Here is a 20,047-nt window from a genome sequence, read left to right on the forward strand (position 1 = left end):
ATTCAAAAAAGTAGAAGAATAAGATCAAGTAGATCAGATTCAACACCAAACTGAATGTTATGTGTTTATTTTCAGTAGTAACGGACAATAACAACAACATGTGCAATATCCGTCTACAGTACCTCATAAACATCTTACCTGCTTTCTCCTACTGCACCACTTTAATTTAATTCCGATGTATATACTGTTTATATTTTGTAATTATGTATTTTTTACTTTTTTTTTTACCCTTTCGCTGCATGTGTATGTTGTGTGTACTGCTGCTGCACAAAGCGAACTTCTCCACTGAGGGAGGAATAATGGACAATCTAATCTAATCTAAATCTAATCTAATTTATTGTTATGGAGTTCATGTTGGACCATTCAGCCACTGTGGCAACTGTTGAAAAATAATAAGGTTCTTACTTTTTTCGGCAACAGAAGATTTTTCTTTTTGAATCAAAGGACCTGATGCACGTGTTTTCACAAATTTAATATATAGAATTTTTCTCTTTCTTTATAAATATCACAAAAATAATCTACTAAATATCTACGATAAAAATGTCATGACTAGATTCACTTTACTTCAAATCCTTTACTGTTGATGACTCTCGAGGTTGGATGGCAGATCTTTTTCTGAACATTTTCTTTTTTTGCCACATTACCTGATATTCTCTTTACACACTGATAGCAAACAAATAAGCAAATGTTACTGACTGTGAGATTGTCCAGTAACAGTTGACCTCATTTTGAAATAATTAAATGCTGCACCAGGAGAAATTGTCTCAGCCTGGCAGTTTGACAGGGGTGTATCTAACAGTTTTGAGGCGAGTGACCCAGATCAGAAAGTGCATGATGCGTGCGATCTTCTCATCCTGGGTGATACGTATATGTAAGGTGTAAGATGTTTGGGTGAATAGGTCAGTTCGTGTTCTCAGAAAGCTTGAAAGTATCTCAGTCATATGTGGGTGGGTAGGTTAGGGTGCTTTCAGTCGCCTTGGAAACAATTTGAGCATGTTTTCTGCAGTCTAACAAAGATCAGAGGACTAGGAGGATGCGGTTGGAGCACATCATCTCCACAAATGTTATATGGACACGCTATGCATGTCTCAAAAGCAATGGAGTACACATTTGTAGATGTGTTCTGTTTCTAACAAAATATAATATGTTCAGTATCCACGTTGTCATTAAGAAAACATAAATCTGCGCTCCTTTGGTCCTGGGGGGGGCGCTTTCGTGGGGGCGGGTGCACCTGCCCGCGTCGGCGGCCGGGGCGGTCCTGTCTCTCCGGGCAGGCTGGCCCCTCGCCGGGTGGGGGTCGTTGGCCTGGAGGGTGAGGGCCTCCTGGCCACATGTCCGGCCTGGACCGGGTGGCCGGGGTTCGCCTGGGTCCTGGTCCGCCGCCACGGGATCCCTGGCTGCCTCTTCCCATGTCGTGGGGGCCCCGCCCGCGGGCCCCCTCGGCCGCCGCCGGGGGGGGGGCGGGCCTCGTTGGCGGTGGGTTTCCTCCCGCCCTCTTCTCGCCCTCTGTGGGGTTGCTGGTGGCCTGGGTTCCAGGTTCTTCCTTGTCGGCCTCTGGTCTCGCGGCTGGCGGGGTTGCACCTCCCCTCCTCCACTATAGATACACTTCAGGTGGAGCAGTTTTGGGGATCAGATAGTCGCGGTAGCCTAGCTGTGATTGGGTCCCGGGGACCTGGGGCAGTTGCTGCTTGTGTGTCTGCCTGTTCTCGTGTCTGTTTGTTTTTTCTCTTGCAGATTTTCATTGCTTGTTGTGCGTTTCCATGTGTTTTTCACGTCTTGGACTAGCAGCGGATGTCACCCCACCCCCCCCCCCCCACCCCCAAAAAAAAAGAAGAAAAATGGATATGTGTATATAGATATATATATATTAATAAAATAAATATCATATATAGGTATTTTGTGTGAAGTATGAATATACTGTGGGTTATATTTGTCATGCTTGGAAGGATGAGATCATGTAGGATAATTGTGACAAAATGAGAAGGGAGGAAGAAGAAAAGACCTAAGGATACAAGCTAAAATGAATGTTATATTTTCTAAACTTGAGCACCTCTTTATGAAAGAAATCTAACTTCTCCAAATGTCCTCAAGTTATTCAAACCCAGCATCGTGATGGATGTTCTTACCTTTCAGGTAGGCCGAACACCGGAGAGTCTGCCTTCCCAGCTGCAGCTGCAGACCCGTCACAGAGCTGCCGCCGCTGCACGGCGAGCTGTCCTGAGTGGGTACCAGTCTAACAACACACACACACACACACACACACACACACACACACACACATTCACACGGTCACAGTGTAGCATCATCTTCAATATTTCTGGTCTTCAGTTTGAGCATCTCCGGCAGCTGCCTTCGAAAAACAGATTTCACTTTTAGTGAACCGCAACAACTTTTTATTAAGGTGTCAAAAGTTGTTGGAGCTAAGTTTTTATTAACGAGTATAAGAAGAGCGAAACTTTAAAGTTTATCAGTTTTCTTCTGAGGGGATTCGAGATTAAAATACAAACCCAATTCCAAAAAAGTTGGGACACTGTACAAATTGTGAATAAAAATAGAATACAATTATGTGGAAGTTTCAAATTTCAATATTTTATTCAGAATACAACATAGATGACATATCAAATGTTCAAACTGAGGAAATGTATAATTTTAAGGGAAGAATATGTTGTTTTTCAATTTCATGGCATCAACACATCTCAAAAAAGTTGGGACAGGTAGCAATAAGGCCGGGAAAGTTAAATGTCCTTATAGGGAACAGCTGGAAGACCAATTTGCAACTCATTAGGTCAATTGGCAACATGATTGGGTATAAAAAAAAGCCTCTCAGAGTGGCAGTGTCTCTCAGAAGTCAAGATGGGCAGAGGATCACCAATTCCCCAAATGCTACGGCAAAAAATAGTGGAGCAATATCAGAAAGGAGTTTCTCAAAGAAAAATTGCAAAGACTTTGAAGTGGAAGGTGGCTCAGTTGGTAGAGCGTTTGCCCATGAACCTGATGGTCAGTGGTTCGAGCCTTAGTTCCTCCTGTGTCCACCAAAGTGTCCTTGGGCAAGACACTGAATCCCCCAGTTGCTCCCGGTTGTCAGGCCAGCGCCGTTGTGTATGGCAGCTCCGCCGACAACCGGTGAGTGAATGTGAGAATGTGTGCGTGTGGGTGAATGTCTACAGTGTAAAGCGCTTTGGGGCTGTAGGAGTACAGCTGGAAAGCGCTATATAAGTGTAAGCCATTTACCATTTACCAAGTTACCATCATATACAGTGCATAATATCATCCAAAGATTCAGAGAATCTGGAACAATCTCTGTGCGTAAGGGTCAAGGCCGCAAAACAATATTGGATGCCCGTGATCTTCGGGCCCTTAGACGGCACTGCATCACATACAGGTATGCTACTGTAGTGGAAATCACAAAATTGGCGCAGGAATACTTCCAGAAAGCATTGTTGGTGAACACAATCCACCGTGCCATTCGCCATTGCCGACTAAAGCTCTATGGGTCAAAAAAGAAGCCATTTTGGAATTGGGTTTGTATGTATTTAAATCACATTTCACGTATTTTTCACTATTAATCCTTAATGGACATGTATGAATCTAAAGACTGAAACACCACCCCTAACATTTTATTTCTCATATAAACCATTATTGCTGTTCTGACTGAGTCGTGGACTGTTTCAGTTTTATGAGCTGTTGTTGGGCTGCTGTTTCTTTAATCAGCAGAGTTTTTGTATTCAGTTGATTTGTCTGGCAAAGCTTCTTGAATTGCCTACAAAGTTTTAGATTATGGACGGCGGTATTGTGTGTGTGTGTGTGTGTGTGTGTGTGTGGGACTTACCCCAGCCTCTGGCAGCAGGAGGTGGAGATATGGTTGTGTAGGCTGCCAGTGTTAATGGATGCCTTCACTTCAGCCTCGCAGCACTGTGGGGACGACAGAGGGGGGATTTTATATCGTCACAAAGTGTGATTGTGTTATTTCTTTTACTTCTTTTTTCCACCTCGCTCTGACATTGCTGCATTCGAGGAAACAATTAGTCACAACAGGACACGAAAACAGCTCAGGGGAGTCGTTAAAATCTCCAGATCGTTCCTCTCTAAAACAGATCCATTTGGCTGCCGTGCGCTGAGACTGCCAAACTGAGAAATAAAGTCCATGGCAACTGTTAATCATCTTTGCACAAACAAAACACCCCCCCCCCCCCTAGCTGGTGGACTACTGCCAGCCAAGAGTTGAATTTTCTTCCCTTGATCCATATTGATGCTGTGTTTCTGGAGGCATTTGGTGGAGCAGTCTAACACGTCATGAAAAAGTTGTTTAATAAACCAACTAATGGGGTTCTGTGTATGATTAAAGACAACAAAAGAGTTTGGGGGGTTTTTGGGTAACATATTAAGACCAACACTGCTGACTGAAGATGCTGATTATCGCGTTTGTTGAATGCACTTTGGTTTTCCAGACTTGTGCTTCATTGGAGCGTGAAGTTCGGAGCAAGTGAATCACATGTACACATATTACACGCAGGTCAAATAACTGCACAGTAAAGCAGAAAACATGCATATGGCAGGAAAAACTCACACTTCTTTTTATATGTTTATTTTTAGCGTGTTTGTGACATTTCAGTCCCTGTAACAGTTACTCATGTGTCTATTAACACTGTTTCTGCCATGGGAATGGTTCAAATGACTGTGTGATGTGGTGAAGAGAGATAAATCAAAGCTGGCGCTGCATTTCCTGTTAGCTGTAGAGCTTTTTGATGATTTCCCCAGTAATGTGTGTTGATTAGTCCATAAGACAAATGTATCAGTTTCACAACTACTTTATTTTTCACTTGTTCATCTGTATTTATGTCACAAAACTGTCCAAACACTTTTTCTATGCAGACAGATAAATATTGCATTAAGTTGTTAAGTTGGAGCAGTAAAGGTGGGGGTATAAGTCACATGACTAGAGGTTTGTGTCCTGTACGGTCTGATGCTTTTGTGTTTTGAAGCCTGTTTTCAATGTCTGCTGTCATTTAGTTTTCTTTTCATACTCACAGCAAAAACAAGCACTCTGGAAACAAGCTTAATGTTCCACAAATCTATTTAAAATTGTCTTATTTTAAAATATCTTTGTCAGTGGGGTAAGAAACATTTTCTTGACTAAAATTAGCAAAATACTCTAAAATAGTCTTCTAATTTTCTTAAAACATAGTTGCAATGTTTATGTATAATGTAAATGTATACCCTTGCACATCATATTGAGCCATTTGCTAGAATAATGTACTAAAATTGATTTATATTGATAAAATAATGGAAGTTGGCTATAAACCTCAACCTGTCATGTTCAGCATCACAAACTATTTATTGTGATATACTCAGAGAATAAAAATGAAGTGATTTCAGCAATATTTTAGTAATATAACATGAGGAAAGTTAAAGTGTGCCTGATCTTGGACCATTTACAAGTCTGAGTGACGGCATTGTAAGACTGAGCTCAAATTGGCTCCAAGTGCTAACAGAGCGCAGTAAGGCCATCTGTCCTGGTTTCATCTCTGGCAGCACTCGCTGGAGAGGTCACTTTGGTGCAACAACTCAATTAACATGTTTGGATAGATTCAATCAGAGTCAATAAGGTAACATTTGGTAGCATCATAGGTTAGCAGCAGCTGGTCAGAGCTACGCTGAGGTGTGATGTTTACGTCCCACTACCACACTGGCTCGGCCCGTACCGTCGCCCATGTTTGGATTAACTGGCATTGGGCTGGGGTCAGCTTCTGAGTCCCATTTTTAATTTTGCACTAAAATTGTCTCTACTGTTATTGTGTCACTCTGATGTGAAACCAGTTCAGGTGACTGAGCGACAACTTCTAAAGACCTGCCTGAGCTTCACCTGGTGAAAAGCCTGGAAACAGAAGAAGTCTCAATTTCAAGGAGGTTTAAAGGGGACCTATTATGGCATCTAATACCTATTTTAAACAGGCCTCGAATGTCTTAAAAACAAGCTTTTTATTGTTTTTGCTAAATAAATTAGAAATTCAGCCTCTGAGCCATGTCTTTATCTCTAACCTCATTATCTATGCAGGATTCTGAGTGGGCGGGGCTATGATAATGAGGCTCTGTGCTGATTGGCTGCCTGAATGACGCGATACACCGCTACCAAAAAATGGCGGAAGCTTCGGCCGGCGGAGTTAGTTGTGGGCGTGGTTTCACGCATCACTCCCGTCGTTACGTAACGACAGGAGCAGAATCTGAACGGCTTGTAGAAGCCACATCACACTGGATGGATCATCTGGGCGGCTGTACAGACACTGCAGAATTTGGTTGCTTTCCTCCTTCTCTGAGTTGGCAGGCTGAGGGAACACCACTTTATATATGTTAAAGTAAGAAAAAACAAGTTTTTCATAATAGGTCCCCTTTAAAGATAACACCTTTAACCTCTTGATGTTATATGAAATAATACACAGAAAATGATACCTTGTGTTTATTATTTATAAAAATGTTAAAAGCACTGCTAAATATGTCTTTAACAGTTTCTTTATATCTTTATGAACACATTAGATAATTTTATTAATTTCCCTCTTTATTTCATTTTTTTATTCTGAATTTCTTTAATTGTATACAACTATTTTATGGTTTTAGATTCTGGACTGGTGCAGAGATTTTATACATATGTACACGTATGATATGTGCACCCACACAGACATATATTTATTTATAGATAGTATTTATAACACTAAAATTTCCTTTGCAGTAATGCTGGCAGCAGCTTGACCTAATTTTCACTGACATTTGCTTCGTCTTTATCTCACTCCCTTGCAGGGCTCTTCCTCTCCTAAAGACGTATTTCTCATGTACTCCAGCAGACTTCACTGGTCTCTTTCCTTCTTGTCACAATCCCAGGATACAATAATGGAAGATTGAGATTTGTATGCAGAACATATGGAAGCTCGACATGAATATGAGGTAGACAGTATGGTGGCACCGCCCCCACACTGTGCATAAATTATATCCACCCATCTACTTCCTATACCTGTTTCATCGTGTGCAGAGGCCTGGAGGCCGCCCCAGCTGTCATCGGGTGAGAGGTGCGTAAACCTCAGACAACCCGCCAGTCCGTCAGAGGGCTGCATAAATTGCATGCTTTTCTAGAATAAAAATAAACACCTAATCTCTGTGATAAACAACAGCCTCACCATTGTATCTTCTGGGTAATTTAAAGCCATTTAAAGATGCTATAAACTGTCTGGAACGTGATCTGTCTGTATGTTAAATATGAAAAAAAAATATCTGCTTTCAGCTTTTTAATGGGTGTTTTTGCTGCTTTTGCAAACAACACGTTCGGGGACATGTCCGGGGATGCTGATATTGTTTAGATCAATACGAGCTGAGAAGAGGATCAATAGTCTAAATGTCAGCGAGAATTAGTTTATTCCCCTTTAGGCTTTAATGCGGATGGGGAGACAAAGGGGACAAAATGTCATGGCCTCTCGAAAAATGTTTACACACAAAATCCTCATTTCAGATACGTGTTTTTCTTCTTTTCTCAGTTTTTTTCTTTGTGTTGCAGTTTAATAATTGAACTTTTTCCTGCATTTTCACTAGTCTGTGCATTGTTCTCGGCCCGCCATGTCGTTTTTTACATCATTACCTTATCCGCTTGACCAGAGGGTGTTTCCCCCCCTGGTAAAGGCTCAGTCAGCTTCATGCTCCTTGTTTTGATCCTCCTCGCTCAGTACGCACCGAACAGGCTGAGCAAGCCTCCTTTATCCTCACTGGCTTATCGGCAAACCCACAAACCTGCTCTTTTGTCTCAGTCCTGAGCCCAAAGTCCTTTTCTCTCGCTGAAGTTTAAGAATAGCAGCTGAATGAATAACCGAGGAACGCTGTGGTTTTAATAAGCTGTGATGATGAAAACCCTGCAGAGTACAGAGTCGTGGCAGATAACGCTGAGTTTGATGGAAAAGTCGACATAAATGTTGTTCTGAAGAGTTTAAACCAGTGTTTCGTTTATTTTTGGGAACCAAATGAGTGTAAAGCGTGTTCTCCTCTGAAACAGATTTTCTTTTCTTTTCCTGTAGTTTCACTCCAAGCAGATACATTACCAAACTTTCTTTAGTTGCTAGATGTTAGAACTCGACTGAGAGCAGACTGACTCATCAGTGAGTGTTTTGGGTCTGCACATATTAGTTATTCAAGTACTCAGGGACCGCGGAGAATCCAAACCACCATTAATGCCTTTTCAGATTATGTTAATTGCGCGCATGAATTACAGAACGAGGGACTTTAGGAAAAGAATCTTTCCAGCACAACATGTTCAAATTCTGGGGGTGGTTCAGTTTGAGTTTATGGTTATTTATTAAACCTTTTCCTGAGTCTGAATAAATATTTGAGGGGATTTTTTTAAGCAGAGAGCTGACAGGATGCGAGGGTAGGCAGATAATAAAGTAGGTGGTGTGCTCTTTTACGTGCCATTTCCATTTCAGATTAGTTTTCCTTCACCGTACTTTAGTTTCAATCACACTATGTCTGAATTTACTGCATAAAACTGGTTGGTTAGTGGACAGCTTGACTTAAAAACAGGAGCTGTAGATTGTTTTGCCTTTTCCCACAAGTGAAATTCAACTGGCTAGTTATCAGTCTCCACCTGTTTTTTTATTCTGTACACCAATTAGTTCAGTTTAATTGAACTTTTAAACTACGTTTTAATCTCAGAAGGGAAATTCTATAAGCTATTGATGATAACAAATGTCCCATTAAATGTAATAGGCAAGGCTACTTATGTGTATTTAAGTGCTTAAAGTGCACATTTGAAGGAGATGTATTATGCTCTTTTTTTCCAGAAGATAACACATCTCACTGATGGCTTAGTGAGATGCCTCTTTTCAGCTCAGTCTTTCAGTGCGACACTAACTTTTCTACAAGGCTTAATGTGAGCGTGGGTGGAAATAAAGATGGGGAGTATGTGATGGTTATACTACATCTGGTGGCTGGACTCTCCCTGAGAGATGGGTTGAAAAGTTCTGTCCATCCATCCATCCATCCATCCATCCATACAGGAGGAGGCCACAGGACAGACCCAGAACATGGGAAGAAATCAAAGGTGTCAAGTAACGAAGTACAAATACTTGGTTACCTTACTTAAGTAGAAATTTTGGTTATACTTCACTGGAGTAATTATTTTTCAGACGATTTTTTACTTTTACTCCTTACATTTTCACACAATTATCTGTACTTTTTACTCCTTATATTTTAAAAACAGCCTCGTTACTCTATTTCATTTCGGCCTTTAAAAAAAACTATCCAGTTAAATTGCTCCATCTGGATAGAGTGAATTTGGTTGTGGTTGTTTCAGATGTTCTTGTCCAGTTTTGTTCTTACATCCGTTCCCTCAGATTCCTGCAACTAAACTTGGATGTACATTCCAATAAAGGTTAGGATAAATGATAACATGCCTCTGAAGTTTGACTTTTTGCATCATTACAATACTTATAGGCAACTAGTCATAATACCTTCTGCTCTCTGAAACACATGTTAATGCTCAATAGTACACATATATGGTTCTTTAATATATTTGCATTATACTAAGATGCATTCATTTTCAATGGCTTTTGTCCTTAATGGCTTTTTCCCCCTTACATTACTTTTACTTTTATACTTTAAGTAGTTTTGAAACCAGTACTTTTATACTTTTACTTGAGTAAAAAACTTGAGTTGATACTTCAACTTCTACAGGAGTATTTTTAAACTCTAGTATCTATACTTCTACCTGAGTAATGAATGTGAATACTGTTGACACTTCTGGAAGAAATTCAGTCTCTCAGAAGAGAGAAGAGGTGGCTGGGGGAAGGGGGTCTGGGTTCAGGCTACAACCTGAACTGGATGGATGGATGGATGGATGGATGGATGGGTGGATGGATGGGTGGATGGATGGGTGGATGGATGGGTGGGTGGGTTGACGGACAACTGTTTGTTCACTTCCGGTTGTATTGACCCGAGGCTACCGGTATATGGGCCAGCTTTGTGCCGGTGAGTGTAAACCCTTTAATTCAGTCATTTTCATTGTGATACAAGAGGCAAATGTTGGGTGCAAGTGACCAAAACTCGTTTATTCGTGTTTGTTTTTCTCATCTTTGTCCCAAACCCAACAAAATGTTCTGAAAGTGAATCCATTTTGGAACCAACATAGATGCACCAACCAGGTTGGACTTTTGACCGCTGGGACTCATGTCTGTATTCTGATCTGATCAGACATCTGCTGGGTCCAGCCATCTTTTGATGGCTTCACAGTTAAAGTGAAATGAGAAGAAGGCTTTAAGTTATGAGTCATGGGAGTAGTTGGTGTAGTCTTTGTATCGCCTCTTGTTTTCCTTATACTGTATGGATTTGAATGCAGGTGAACATGAAGAAGTGTGTGTTGCGGACAGTACCTTGCAATGAACTATTAAAGCTGTGAGGAGGGTCGACCCGTCCGTGCTCTCGGGCTTCTCAGCTGTCTGTCTGGCTCCAGCCTCGCTGTTATCGTCCTCTTCGTCAGATCGTAGGCTCCTCTCGCTTTCCTCCAGAGATTCCCTCTCCTCTGTCGAGTCATCGGCTGTGCTCTCACTCCTCTCCTCGGCATCGATGGGTCCGTCCTTGTTGTCCGCCAGCGGGGAGCGGACCCTGCCGCTGAGGTCCCGGGCCTCCCCACGCAGGCGTGGGATGTTCCCCTCCAGCAGGCGCCGCTGGACGATGCTGTGAGGTTGCTGGAAAGAAAACCAAAATAGACCTCAGACTGTAGGTATTCCCAGACGCAATCAAGAGGAGATCAGGTATGGGATAAAGCGTGGGATTTTGCACCTAAAACCTCCAGTTGGTCTCATGCTGCATATGATCACTGTTGGTGGACAGGTAGGTATTTCTGCAAAGGGTTTTTCTTTTCTCACTCAAGCCTGGACTCACACCTTTTTGTTCACAACAGTGGCATCTCAAGCAACATGTGTAACCTTTTTCTGTATGTATTCTGTGCAAGTCTGTCGATCTTGATTGATGTCCAATTTCCACAGTTCCCAAACATCATGTTCCCAGAGAGACTGCCTGCTCTCCCTGGATCATATTAGAAGAAAATTGTATTTAAGCTGCCTGTTCCTCTGTAATCTCATTGCAGCTCTGGCGGTACAGTCTTTTCAGACTTCCAGCTCACACAATGCTAGCGCGGTCAGTGTATTAATAAAGCACAAGGCTTTTACTCTCCTTTCATGGTTTTTTTAAGCATTGATATCAATAGAATGTGGAGGGATATGTCATCAAATGCATCATCAAATAACATTCAAACACTTGGATCTGTATGTCAGAGTGAAAATAGTCAAAGAACATGATTTGACTGATCAAAAAACACTGACGATGTCTCAGTTTCATTAAAATGCAACATTGTAAACTACATCATACATCATAATGCACTCAATTAGCACCAATATTACGTGATAAAAAGATTATACATTTTTTATGAACAGTGAAAAAGTGTCATCCAAGAACAAGGGCCAGGGATATATATATATCCATCTATATATAAACATATTTCCATTGTAAAAGTCCTGAAATGTGCCTCCCAGCTAAAAATAAGAGGGAGGTTGTTTTTAAGTGTTTTACATATGTTTAGAAGGATTTAAATTCAGTTCATGATAGAAATTAACTAATTAACTAAAATGATTACAATTATTCTCCATACAACTCATACCCAAGTTCATGATCACGTCAACTCCCTCTTGTCCTGGCAGAAGAGATTTGTAGATTTTCACATCTGTTAATTTCGATTTTATTTTAAAGAAGTTCAATCGATTGTTTTTGTTGAGGGATCAACCTTAAATCGTTGATGATGATGAATCAATTGTTTGGATTGGTAGTGAACAAAGCTAAATTGTATTCAGACCAGCAGAGAAGAGAATCCGGGCAAGTCTGCTGGACACGTGATCTACACAGACCTGTCACATACTGATACGTCATAAGGAGCCCTTTACATTGTAATTTAGTGCACTATGCACCTCTTCAGTGTGTTTTTAGACGGTAACAGAATATGCTCTGGTAAGTTGAAGATGGCAGAAGGTCACAAAGTTGAGACACTTGAATTTGAGGCCATATGCATAAAAATGTTGGTTAATTTTTAACCTGAATGTTTTCTATTTTCTTTCTATTTAGTGTTTGGTTAGGTTTAGGCATCAACAGCACTCGGTTAGGTTTAGGAATCACATTAAATGTTGATGCTTGAGGCTTTCCTGTATCTTGAAGTAGAAGGAACTTTCAGTGGCCGACACAGACCCCTTATAAAGGCTGGGGGGATCGTGGAGGAATATGACTGAAGACTTGCGGCTGCAAGACCTGAATTCTTTCGAATCAAGGAACTGGAGAAGAAATACCTATTAGTTTTACACACATGATCTTTAATCTCAGCTTCTCTTTGACACATGATTCCAAAACTTGGTTAGGTTCAGGAATATTCGGTGTGAGTTGAAAGTTTCACTCATTTCAGCTTTACATTTAAAGGCACTTTCCGTCTGTAACAGCTCTGAAAAAAAAAGGGCAGAAATGATTTCACTTCAGTCACGTGGACTTTATGTCAAACGTTAAGAGACTTTATGGAGTATTGCAGTCTTTCTTTTGCATATTGTGAAATGATAATGATGTAAAAGGGTCTTGATTAGTCTTTCATAAATGATTGCAGTGAGTTATGAACGTGTACGGGATGCTACGCTTCATGTGGAAGCCTTTGACAGGGGAAATACTTCTGCTTTCATCTTTAATAATAATTTAATCAGTGCAAATTTATGTGCGTGTTCTGTGTTACTGCATGCTGATGTGAGTATTTTAGAACATAACAGCCATGAGAACAGCTGCTAGTACAGAAAAACTATCAGATTACTAGATTTCAAGGAAACCTGAGCAGCGGACAAGCTGAAAAAATAACGGCTTTGATGTCACAACAGGAGGATCTTGGGAAAAAGCCTCAACGTGTTGTTCTCACAGCAGCGTATCTCTGCGGCCCAGTGCAATAACAACCCCACATATGTATAGGAAGGGAGGTGTTTGTCTATTTCAGCATGTTCCTAAGGTACAAAACAGACACAAAAAACATTTTTTATTAGCGTAAGGCTCTGTCTCTTGTGGAGCTGTACTTTTTTGAACTGTTAAGACAACTCTGTGTGTGATTTATTGTGAGCTGTCACAGAAGCACTAGAGCTGACTGCCCTGTGTCTATAATAGAAATCACCTTAGCACTTGTGATTGTCTGGTTTTTATTCCCATCCGAAGACATAATGGGATGAGAAATGTCAACCTGGCAATTTTCTTACCCTTCCACATTACTGGCAATTACTCGATCTTGTGCTCTGATTAATGTGCGTACAGCAACGAAAGAGGCTGAGGTTAAAATATTTCTAACTGGAATTATAATGAGATTTCACGGACTGTAAAGCACAGAGGTGAAATATTACGGCTAGAAAAACAAATAAGCTAAGGCATCAGAGCCCCAGAGATGAGGCTGTATAACCTTAACAACTCTATAATAGTGTCATGTCATGCCTGGCCATGACCAGCCTCTGTGGCTTCACTCTGTTTCACCCGTCATGTTGTATTTGGCACGGATGTGAAGCACAATCCAACATCTCACAGATCTCTGAAGAGTCTGAATGCAGTAGGTTGATCATAGTCACAAACGTGTTGTTTGAACCGTTGGGTTTAACTGTTAGGCTGAAAACCAGCAACACATCAAGGCAGTAATTGCCACCAATGTCACTGAGTTCGATTCTTTTATTTACTCCTGTCTGCACTCCTGCTGCGGCTGAGGGGGGTGCGATGATGGCCTGATCTCCTCTTTCGGTTGATGTCTTTCATTTTCTTCCTCCTCACCTCCTGCTGTATTTTTCTTTGCTCATTTTTCCTCTGCTGTTCTTATTGCTTGCTGTTTTTTTATCGTTTTCCATTGATTTGCCAACACCTCAGTGCTTGATTTCGCTTTTTTGTGCTGTTCTTTTTCCATATATTGTCCCCACTTAAACTGATTGAAGGAGACGTATTTCAAAAATATAAAAGTCTATAGTCAAAGGTCTAAATTCTCTGATGTCTTAATGAAAAGTCTGTGACATGTTTTGTACGAAATGCCACAGAAATCCTTTACTATATCTCACCTTTCAACCGCTACACTTTACACTGACACTTTATACTTTATATTTATACCACTACAGTCACTCTATTGTACATTTTTTTGACATTCTTATATTTATATATTTTTTGTACATAACGAGACATGCCCTGTTCATTTTATTCTATTTTATTTCTTATTCTATTTGATATTTTCAACGTCTTGCTGCTCAGTTGTCTTGCAATTGCCCCTCGGGCATAAATAAAGTTTTCTGAATCTGAATCTGAATCTGAATCATGTCTACACACCTTTGCTCATCGTGAGCAGTTTTTAGTGAGTGGAGTCAGCCACTCACCCCTTTCTCTTTTTAAATCAGTGTTGCAGCTTTGTGCTATACGCTTCCAAAATACAGCAAATGATATGAAGATCGGTGGAGATAAAGGTGAAGAAGATGGATAAATCTGCTCTGATCTGGGTCTGTGATGTCAGAATAATTTGCAGATCTGAAACAGCTCACTAAATGACATGTTTTAAGAATTAAATGAAGGGACATGTTTGTGTTGTCTCAAACTTTTTGACTTGGTTGTAACTTCAGACATCAAAACATATGCTCTCAAGCTAAGAAAATATATTTTATTCATTTATTTTATCCATAATATGTCAGATAAATTTTACTGATGTTGCCCTCCAAACTTGATGTTTTTGTCTTCATTATTTATGGTTTCGATTCGCTTTTTCCCATCTCTGCTCTCGCTTATAAAATCTCACAGTTATCAAACAGCCACTATTAAGCTTCTTTACATCATTATTATATTTTTTGAATGACTAATAGAATAAGTATACTTTTTGTCATCTCTAGCCACCTTCTGTAAGAAGTTTTACGTTTAGTCTCCTCTCTTTTAGCCCCACCCTCCAGAAGGCCCAGCCCACCCCGAACGGTCATAAATCCTATCGTGTGAAGCAGCAGCTTGTTCTTTTTTGAGGTATGCCAGGTTACCCTTTAACCAAACATTCAGCAACTATGCTGCATGGTGAAGCCTGGACTATAAATGCAGCATTTCAGGAAGTTCTCTGTCTTCTCTAGGAAAGAATAACCGCATGCCGTGTTCACTTTGCAACATTGCAGAGCTTCTACACGCACAAAAACGTACATATAAGTGAGGGATGTGGAAAACTCCTGAAATCATAACAAGCGATCATCAAAAAGCCAACTTAAAGTAAAAAGATAAGAGACGTGTGTGTCAGCAAAAGCACCAAAACTAACTTTTATGAAGTGCCTTATTAAGGCTGGTTGTGTGCTTTCATCATGAAGTAAGGCTTTAATCAGATAAACTATAATGTCAGCTGTCTGCGCCCCGGTGTGTCTCTGTAGTAGTGGTCTGTACTTAAAAAACTATGGTCGTGATGTAAAATAGATGGGTGGGAAACCTGCTCAAACAAAGCAAAAACTGTTTTAAGGAAGAGATGCTGACTAAACCATTTTCTGCAACTTGCACCCAAATCTACAGTGTGAATTATATTGAACTTGAACATGACTGAAGATGTATCATCCGCCTGCTTTTTAATTTCTTTAACAAAGCCCTGAATGTAATGGATAATAGATAGATGGATAATCAACATATTTGTACAGTACTGAACGTAATCATGAGGCACATGAAGCATGTGGCTTCAGGGAACACTGACAGAACATGAGCCAAATATAACTGTTACCCTGAAGTTATCAATAACTTTCATTTCAGTGATTTATGTAATGACTCCAGAAGGGGAATTTGCATCACCAGCTGTTTATCTTGATGAGCCGAATATTATTGTTGACAAAACTGTGGTGAACGGATCACACATTCATTTTAGCAAAGAATTTAAAGTTTGCACAACCTTCACAAAGGATTTGTGTCATTTTGATACTTTAAAATGGTCTTTTTCTTTTAGTTCTGAGAGAGGCCCTCGATGTCACAGAGTCTGTCGTGGTCACATCGCACAGTTGGAGATGTGAAGAGCTGCATCATAGACTGTCATGTGTGACATATTTCCTCCCCGGTGATGGATGTCGAGGTTTCAGCTCGTTTCTCTACGGGCGGCTTGTTAGCAGACTGAGACCGTGTCAACTGTAAACTCAGAATATTGCCTCCTTTTAATGTGAATGCCATGAAATGTGAAGAAAACAGCAGGCAGCCATAAAGAGTGTGTCTATTACACGCTTTGCATCCCGCTGTCCTGCTTCATTTCACTGTAAATGTTCTCATTTTCGTGGGAACGGCCGAGACGGAGCTGGAACAGCTAGGGTGGGGGATGCTCACATGTCACAGCATGTGAAAATATTCAGGGCAATTGCATTTTGATTAATCATTACAAAAGCTTTTATTGTTTTCTTTACTTTTTAAGTTTGAGCTTATAAAAACCATCAAGCTAATATGTTCATATCCTTATTACCAGATGATTGTGTTCACAATATGTGAGCAAGTGATGTTCTTTGTATATATTCATCGTATTTGAAGTATTTCCATAGGAAGTGATGCAACTGTGCCATGGCGATATTATTGCCCAGCCTTTTGCAGATTAGCAGAGCCCTCTGAGGAGCCGGAGGCGATGTTGGAAGTCTGAACACTCTGGGTTCTGTTCATCTTTACAGTGGCTGTGGGGCTTCAAACGGTTCAGATAATTCATTTTAGATTGGAAAATATTTGAGCTGATTAAACTTACTGTATATGACAGTGATAATGTTCAAAGATACGCTGGGATGGAAAGGAGAAATGGTTCAAGTTGTCCAAGAACTTTAACAACCAATCGCCTTTGTCGTAGAGCTCTTAAGACATTTGAGTTCTGCGCTGAATACTTTCTTGATTCATATGTTCAGCCTCCTTTTCATGTTGCAGCAACAGACAGTGTAAGGAGCAGAACTCAAACTGTTCAAGCTTCCAACTTAGTCTCAGACACTTAAACGCTCTTTACCCGGCCGTGCAGAACCTATGGCTGCAAATCCAATTATAAAATTATAAAATCAATCATCAAGCTATGACCCTGGGTTACCTGGTGCTACGTGCAGTTATGGACGTGCTTATTCCCAAACACGGACATTTATGGACAAAACAACAGCCACTTAAGTTCGACAACAGAACCCCACTTAGATCGAAGAGGCTGTTCCTCCAATCACGTCCTCCCAGGTAATACTGTTGAAGTCTTTTGTTTATTTGTCTTTATGTTATGCTTTCCCTCTGTCTCCTTTTAACTGTCCCTCGGGGACAAATAAAGTCTTTTTTAATTGAATTCAATTAAAAAGCCGCAGGGGAGTAATCTCAATCTAGCTCAATGACTCTTACCAAGGTCCAACCCCTCTGGAGGAGTTTGGTTCCAGAACTTGTGCTGTGCATTGGTGAGCCTGACTGTACCCACTACCCACCCAGGTTCCTTTCCCACCAGGGAGGACAGATTATATCTCCCAAGAGCAGCTTCAGCAGAGACGTTTTATAAACGAGACACCCCACTACGGTTGTGTTTCCTGTATCTGTGTCACGTGGGTTTCCCCACTCCCCCGCCCCTTTAGGAGACTAACAGCAGGTCCTGAGTCTATTGAGTCCTATGGATAAGTGAACGTGAGCACAGATTATTACCAATTCCTTCGCCCCATAGTAACCTAAGTAAATATGGGATCCATTTTTCAAAAGCCACAAACCTTCTGAACATTCTGACACCAAAATGGAAATTTTCAGACCAACAAATTAGGAGAAAATGAACTTTGCTTGAGACCTGTCTCTGTCTGAGCAACACACTCTCGTGAGATTTGACTCTCATAGCTCTCCTCTCTGGTGCTGATTCAGAGATTCAGAGTCGTCGGTCACTGCAGAACTGACAACGTCGTTTTCCGATCGGATAAACTGAAATTTAAAACTAAAATAAAACTTGCTTCTTTGCTTAATAATACTGTTATTGTTATTATTGAAGTCTTTTTGGAAGGGAAAAAATGAATATTAGACTGATCTGATGATCTTGTACTGGGTTGATATCAGACATTAAAGGAGCATGAGGCTCCTCTTAAGAAATGAGACTCTCTAGCGCCACCCTTCACCACGACGGCCGTTGGGTGTACTGCAGACAACAGTGAAGCCGGCACGGGAGAACGGGGAGAACGTGCATGCAGCGTCATGTGACGTCACATCCACAGCCCAGCGCGGGAAATTCGGCCCCCGAATTGCAGCACATTTTGCAGCACACAGCCTGTTCAAGGCAAGGGAGAGATACACTAGAGGGCTCATTCTTTTGGGTTTGGAACGCTTCATCTGACATTATTACTAGAAAACTTAAAACGTATACGGATTTTTTTCATAAATCCTGCCTCAATCCTGCCTCAAGCTCCTTTAAGGTAGCAGATAAAAAAAAACGAGCAACAAAATAAGGCGCAAATATTAAAGTTGTACTGTATCTAGTGTTGTCCATCCACACACACACGTTCACAACACTTCCAAAACGATTTGGGGAGAGAGACGACCACGCCCACTTAGGAAACAGGAAGTGTATACCATTTCATACCATTGGCAGAAACGGTAATGCGTGATCTTCTGTATAGAGTATCTTTGGCTTCAGTGATCAAGGCTCAGGACATTGAGGCCCATGACCTTCGCTACCCGGTCCACATAGTACCTGACTCACATGGCCCCTCCTGCAGGTGGAAAGGCCAGAGGACGGGGATCCATTTAATCATGTGGGCTCTGCCTGGATGGTTGACACGGATGAAGACCACCAGGCACTCCCAGGCCTGGCTCCATGGCAGTACTCCAGTAACCCATACCCGACAAGGCACTCCCAGAGGTGTCAAGTAACGAAGTACAAATACTTCGTTACCTTACTTAATTAGAAATTTTGGTTATCTATACTTCACTGGAGTAATTATTTTTCAGACAACTTTTTACTTTTACTCCTTACATTTTCACGCAATTATCTGTACTTTTTACTCCTTACATTTTAAAAACAGCTTCGTTACTCTATTTCATTTCGGCCTTTAAAAAAAAAACTATCCAGTTAAATTGCTCCATCCGGATAGAGTGAATTTGGTTGTGGTTGTTTCAGATGTTCTTGTCCAGTTTTGTTCTTACATCCGTTCCCTCAGATTCCTGCAACTAAACTTGGATGTACATTCCAATAAAGGTTAGGATAAATGATAACACGCCTCTGAAGTTTGACTTTTTGTACCATTACAATACTTATAGGCAACTAGTCATCATATCTCCTGCTCTCTGAAACACATGTTAGTGCTCAATAGTACACATATATGGTTCTTTAATATATTTGCATTATACTAAGATGCATTCATTTTCAATGGCTTTTTTCCCCCTTACATTACTTTTACTTTTATACTTTAAGTAGTTTTGAAACCAGTACTTTTATACTTTTACTTGAGTAAAAAACTTGAGTTGATACTTCAACTTCTACAGGAGTATTTTTAAACTCTAGTATCTATACTTCTACCTGAGTAATGAATGTGAATACTTTTGACACCTCTGGGCACTCCTTGATTTGACTTCTTTGTATAAGTCTGACAGAATCACAATTGGTTTGACCCATCCACCTGGACCAAACCATCTTACGAACCGGTACCGGAGGCATTTTCCCCCGACAACATGGCTCCTGGGTTCACTCAGGCATGCCACGATAACATTGCTGCAGAAAATGTCATCACGACTAACAGATCCAGTGTTTAGTCCTGACACCCCATTCTGAAAGGACCTGCGCTCTGATCAGGGAGCTTTTCGGATGCAACGCCGGCCCCCGGTTCCTTCTTTGGCAATCCGGGATGGATAACTGATACACAAATAGTATATAAAAGGATATTCATGTGTGACACCAGAGCTCCTCCTCCTCTTTCTCCATGTCTTTTCAGAATCTTGGATTTTCTCTCCTCTGTATTTCTCCCTCTGTGAGTCATATTAGAGACTGATTGCCATGTGGACTAATTATCTGACTCCAACAGGC

General features: G+C 40.9%; 1 protein-coding gene across 1 annotated transcript in view; it reads right to left on the reverse strand.

Annotated features, from left to right (window-relative positions):
* The window catches only part of nrip2 (nuclear receptor interacting protein 2), a 37,925-nt gene that overhangs the window by 5,754 nt on the left and 12,124 nt on the right, over positions 1-20,047 (reverse strand). The window contains exons 2-4 of the mRNA XM_061714703.1: positions 10,401-10,715; positions 3,830-3,912; positions 2,127-2,233 (exon numbers count right to left, since the gene is read on the reverse strand). Coding sequence (XP_061570687.1) covers positions 2,127-2,233; positions 3,830-3,912; positions 10,401-10,715 — 505 coding nt within the window. The remainder of the gene's footprint in view (positions 1-2,126; positions 2,234-3,829; positions 3,913-10,400; positions 10,716-20,047) is intronic.

This window comes from Cololabis saira, chromosome 23 (assembly GCF_033807715.1).
Source record: "Cololabis saira isolate AMF1-May2022 chromosome 23, fColSai1.1, whole genome shotgun sequence".
Classification (NCBI taxonomy): domain Eukaryota; kingdom Metazoa; phylum Chordata; class Actinopteri; order Beloniformes; family Belonidae; genus Cololabis; species Cololabis saira.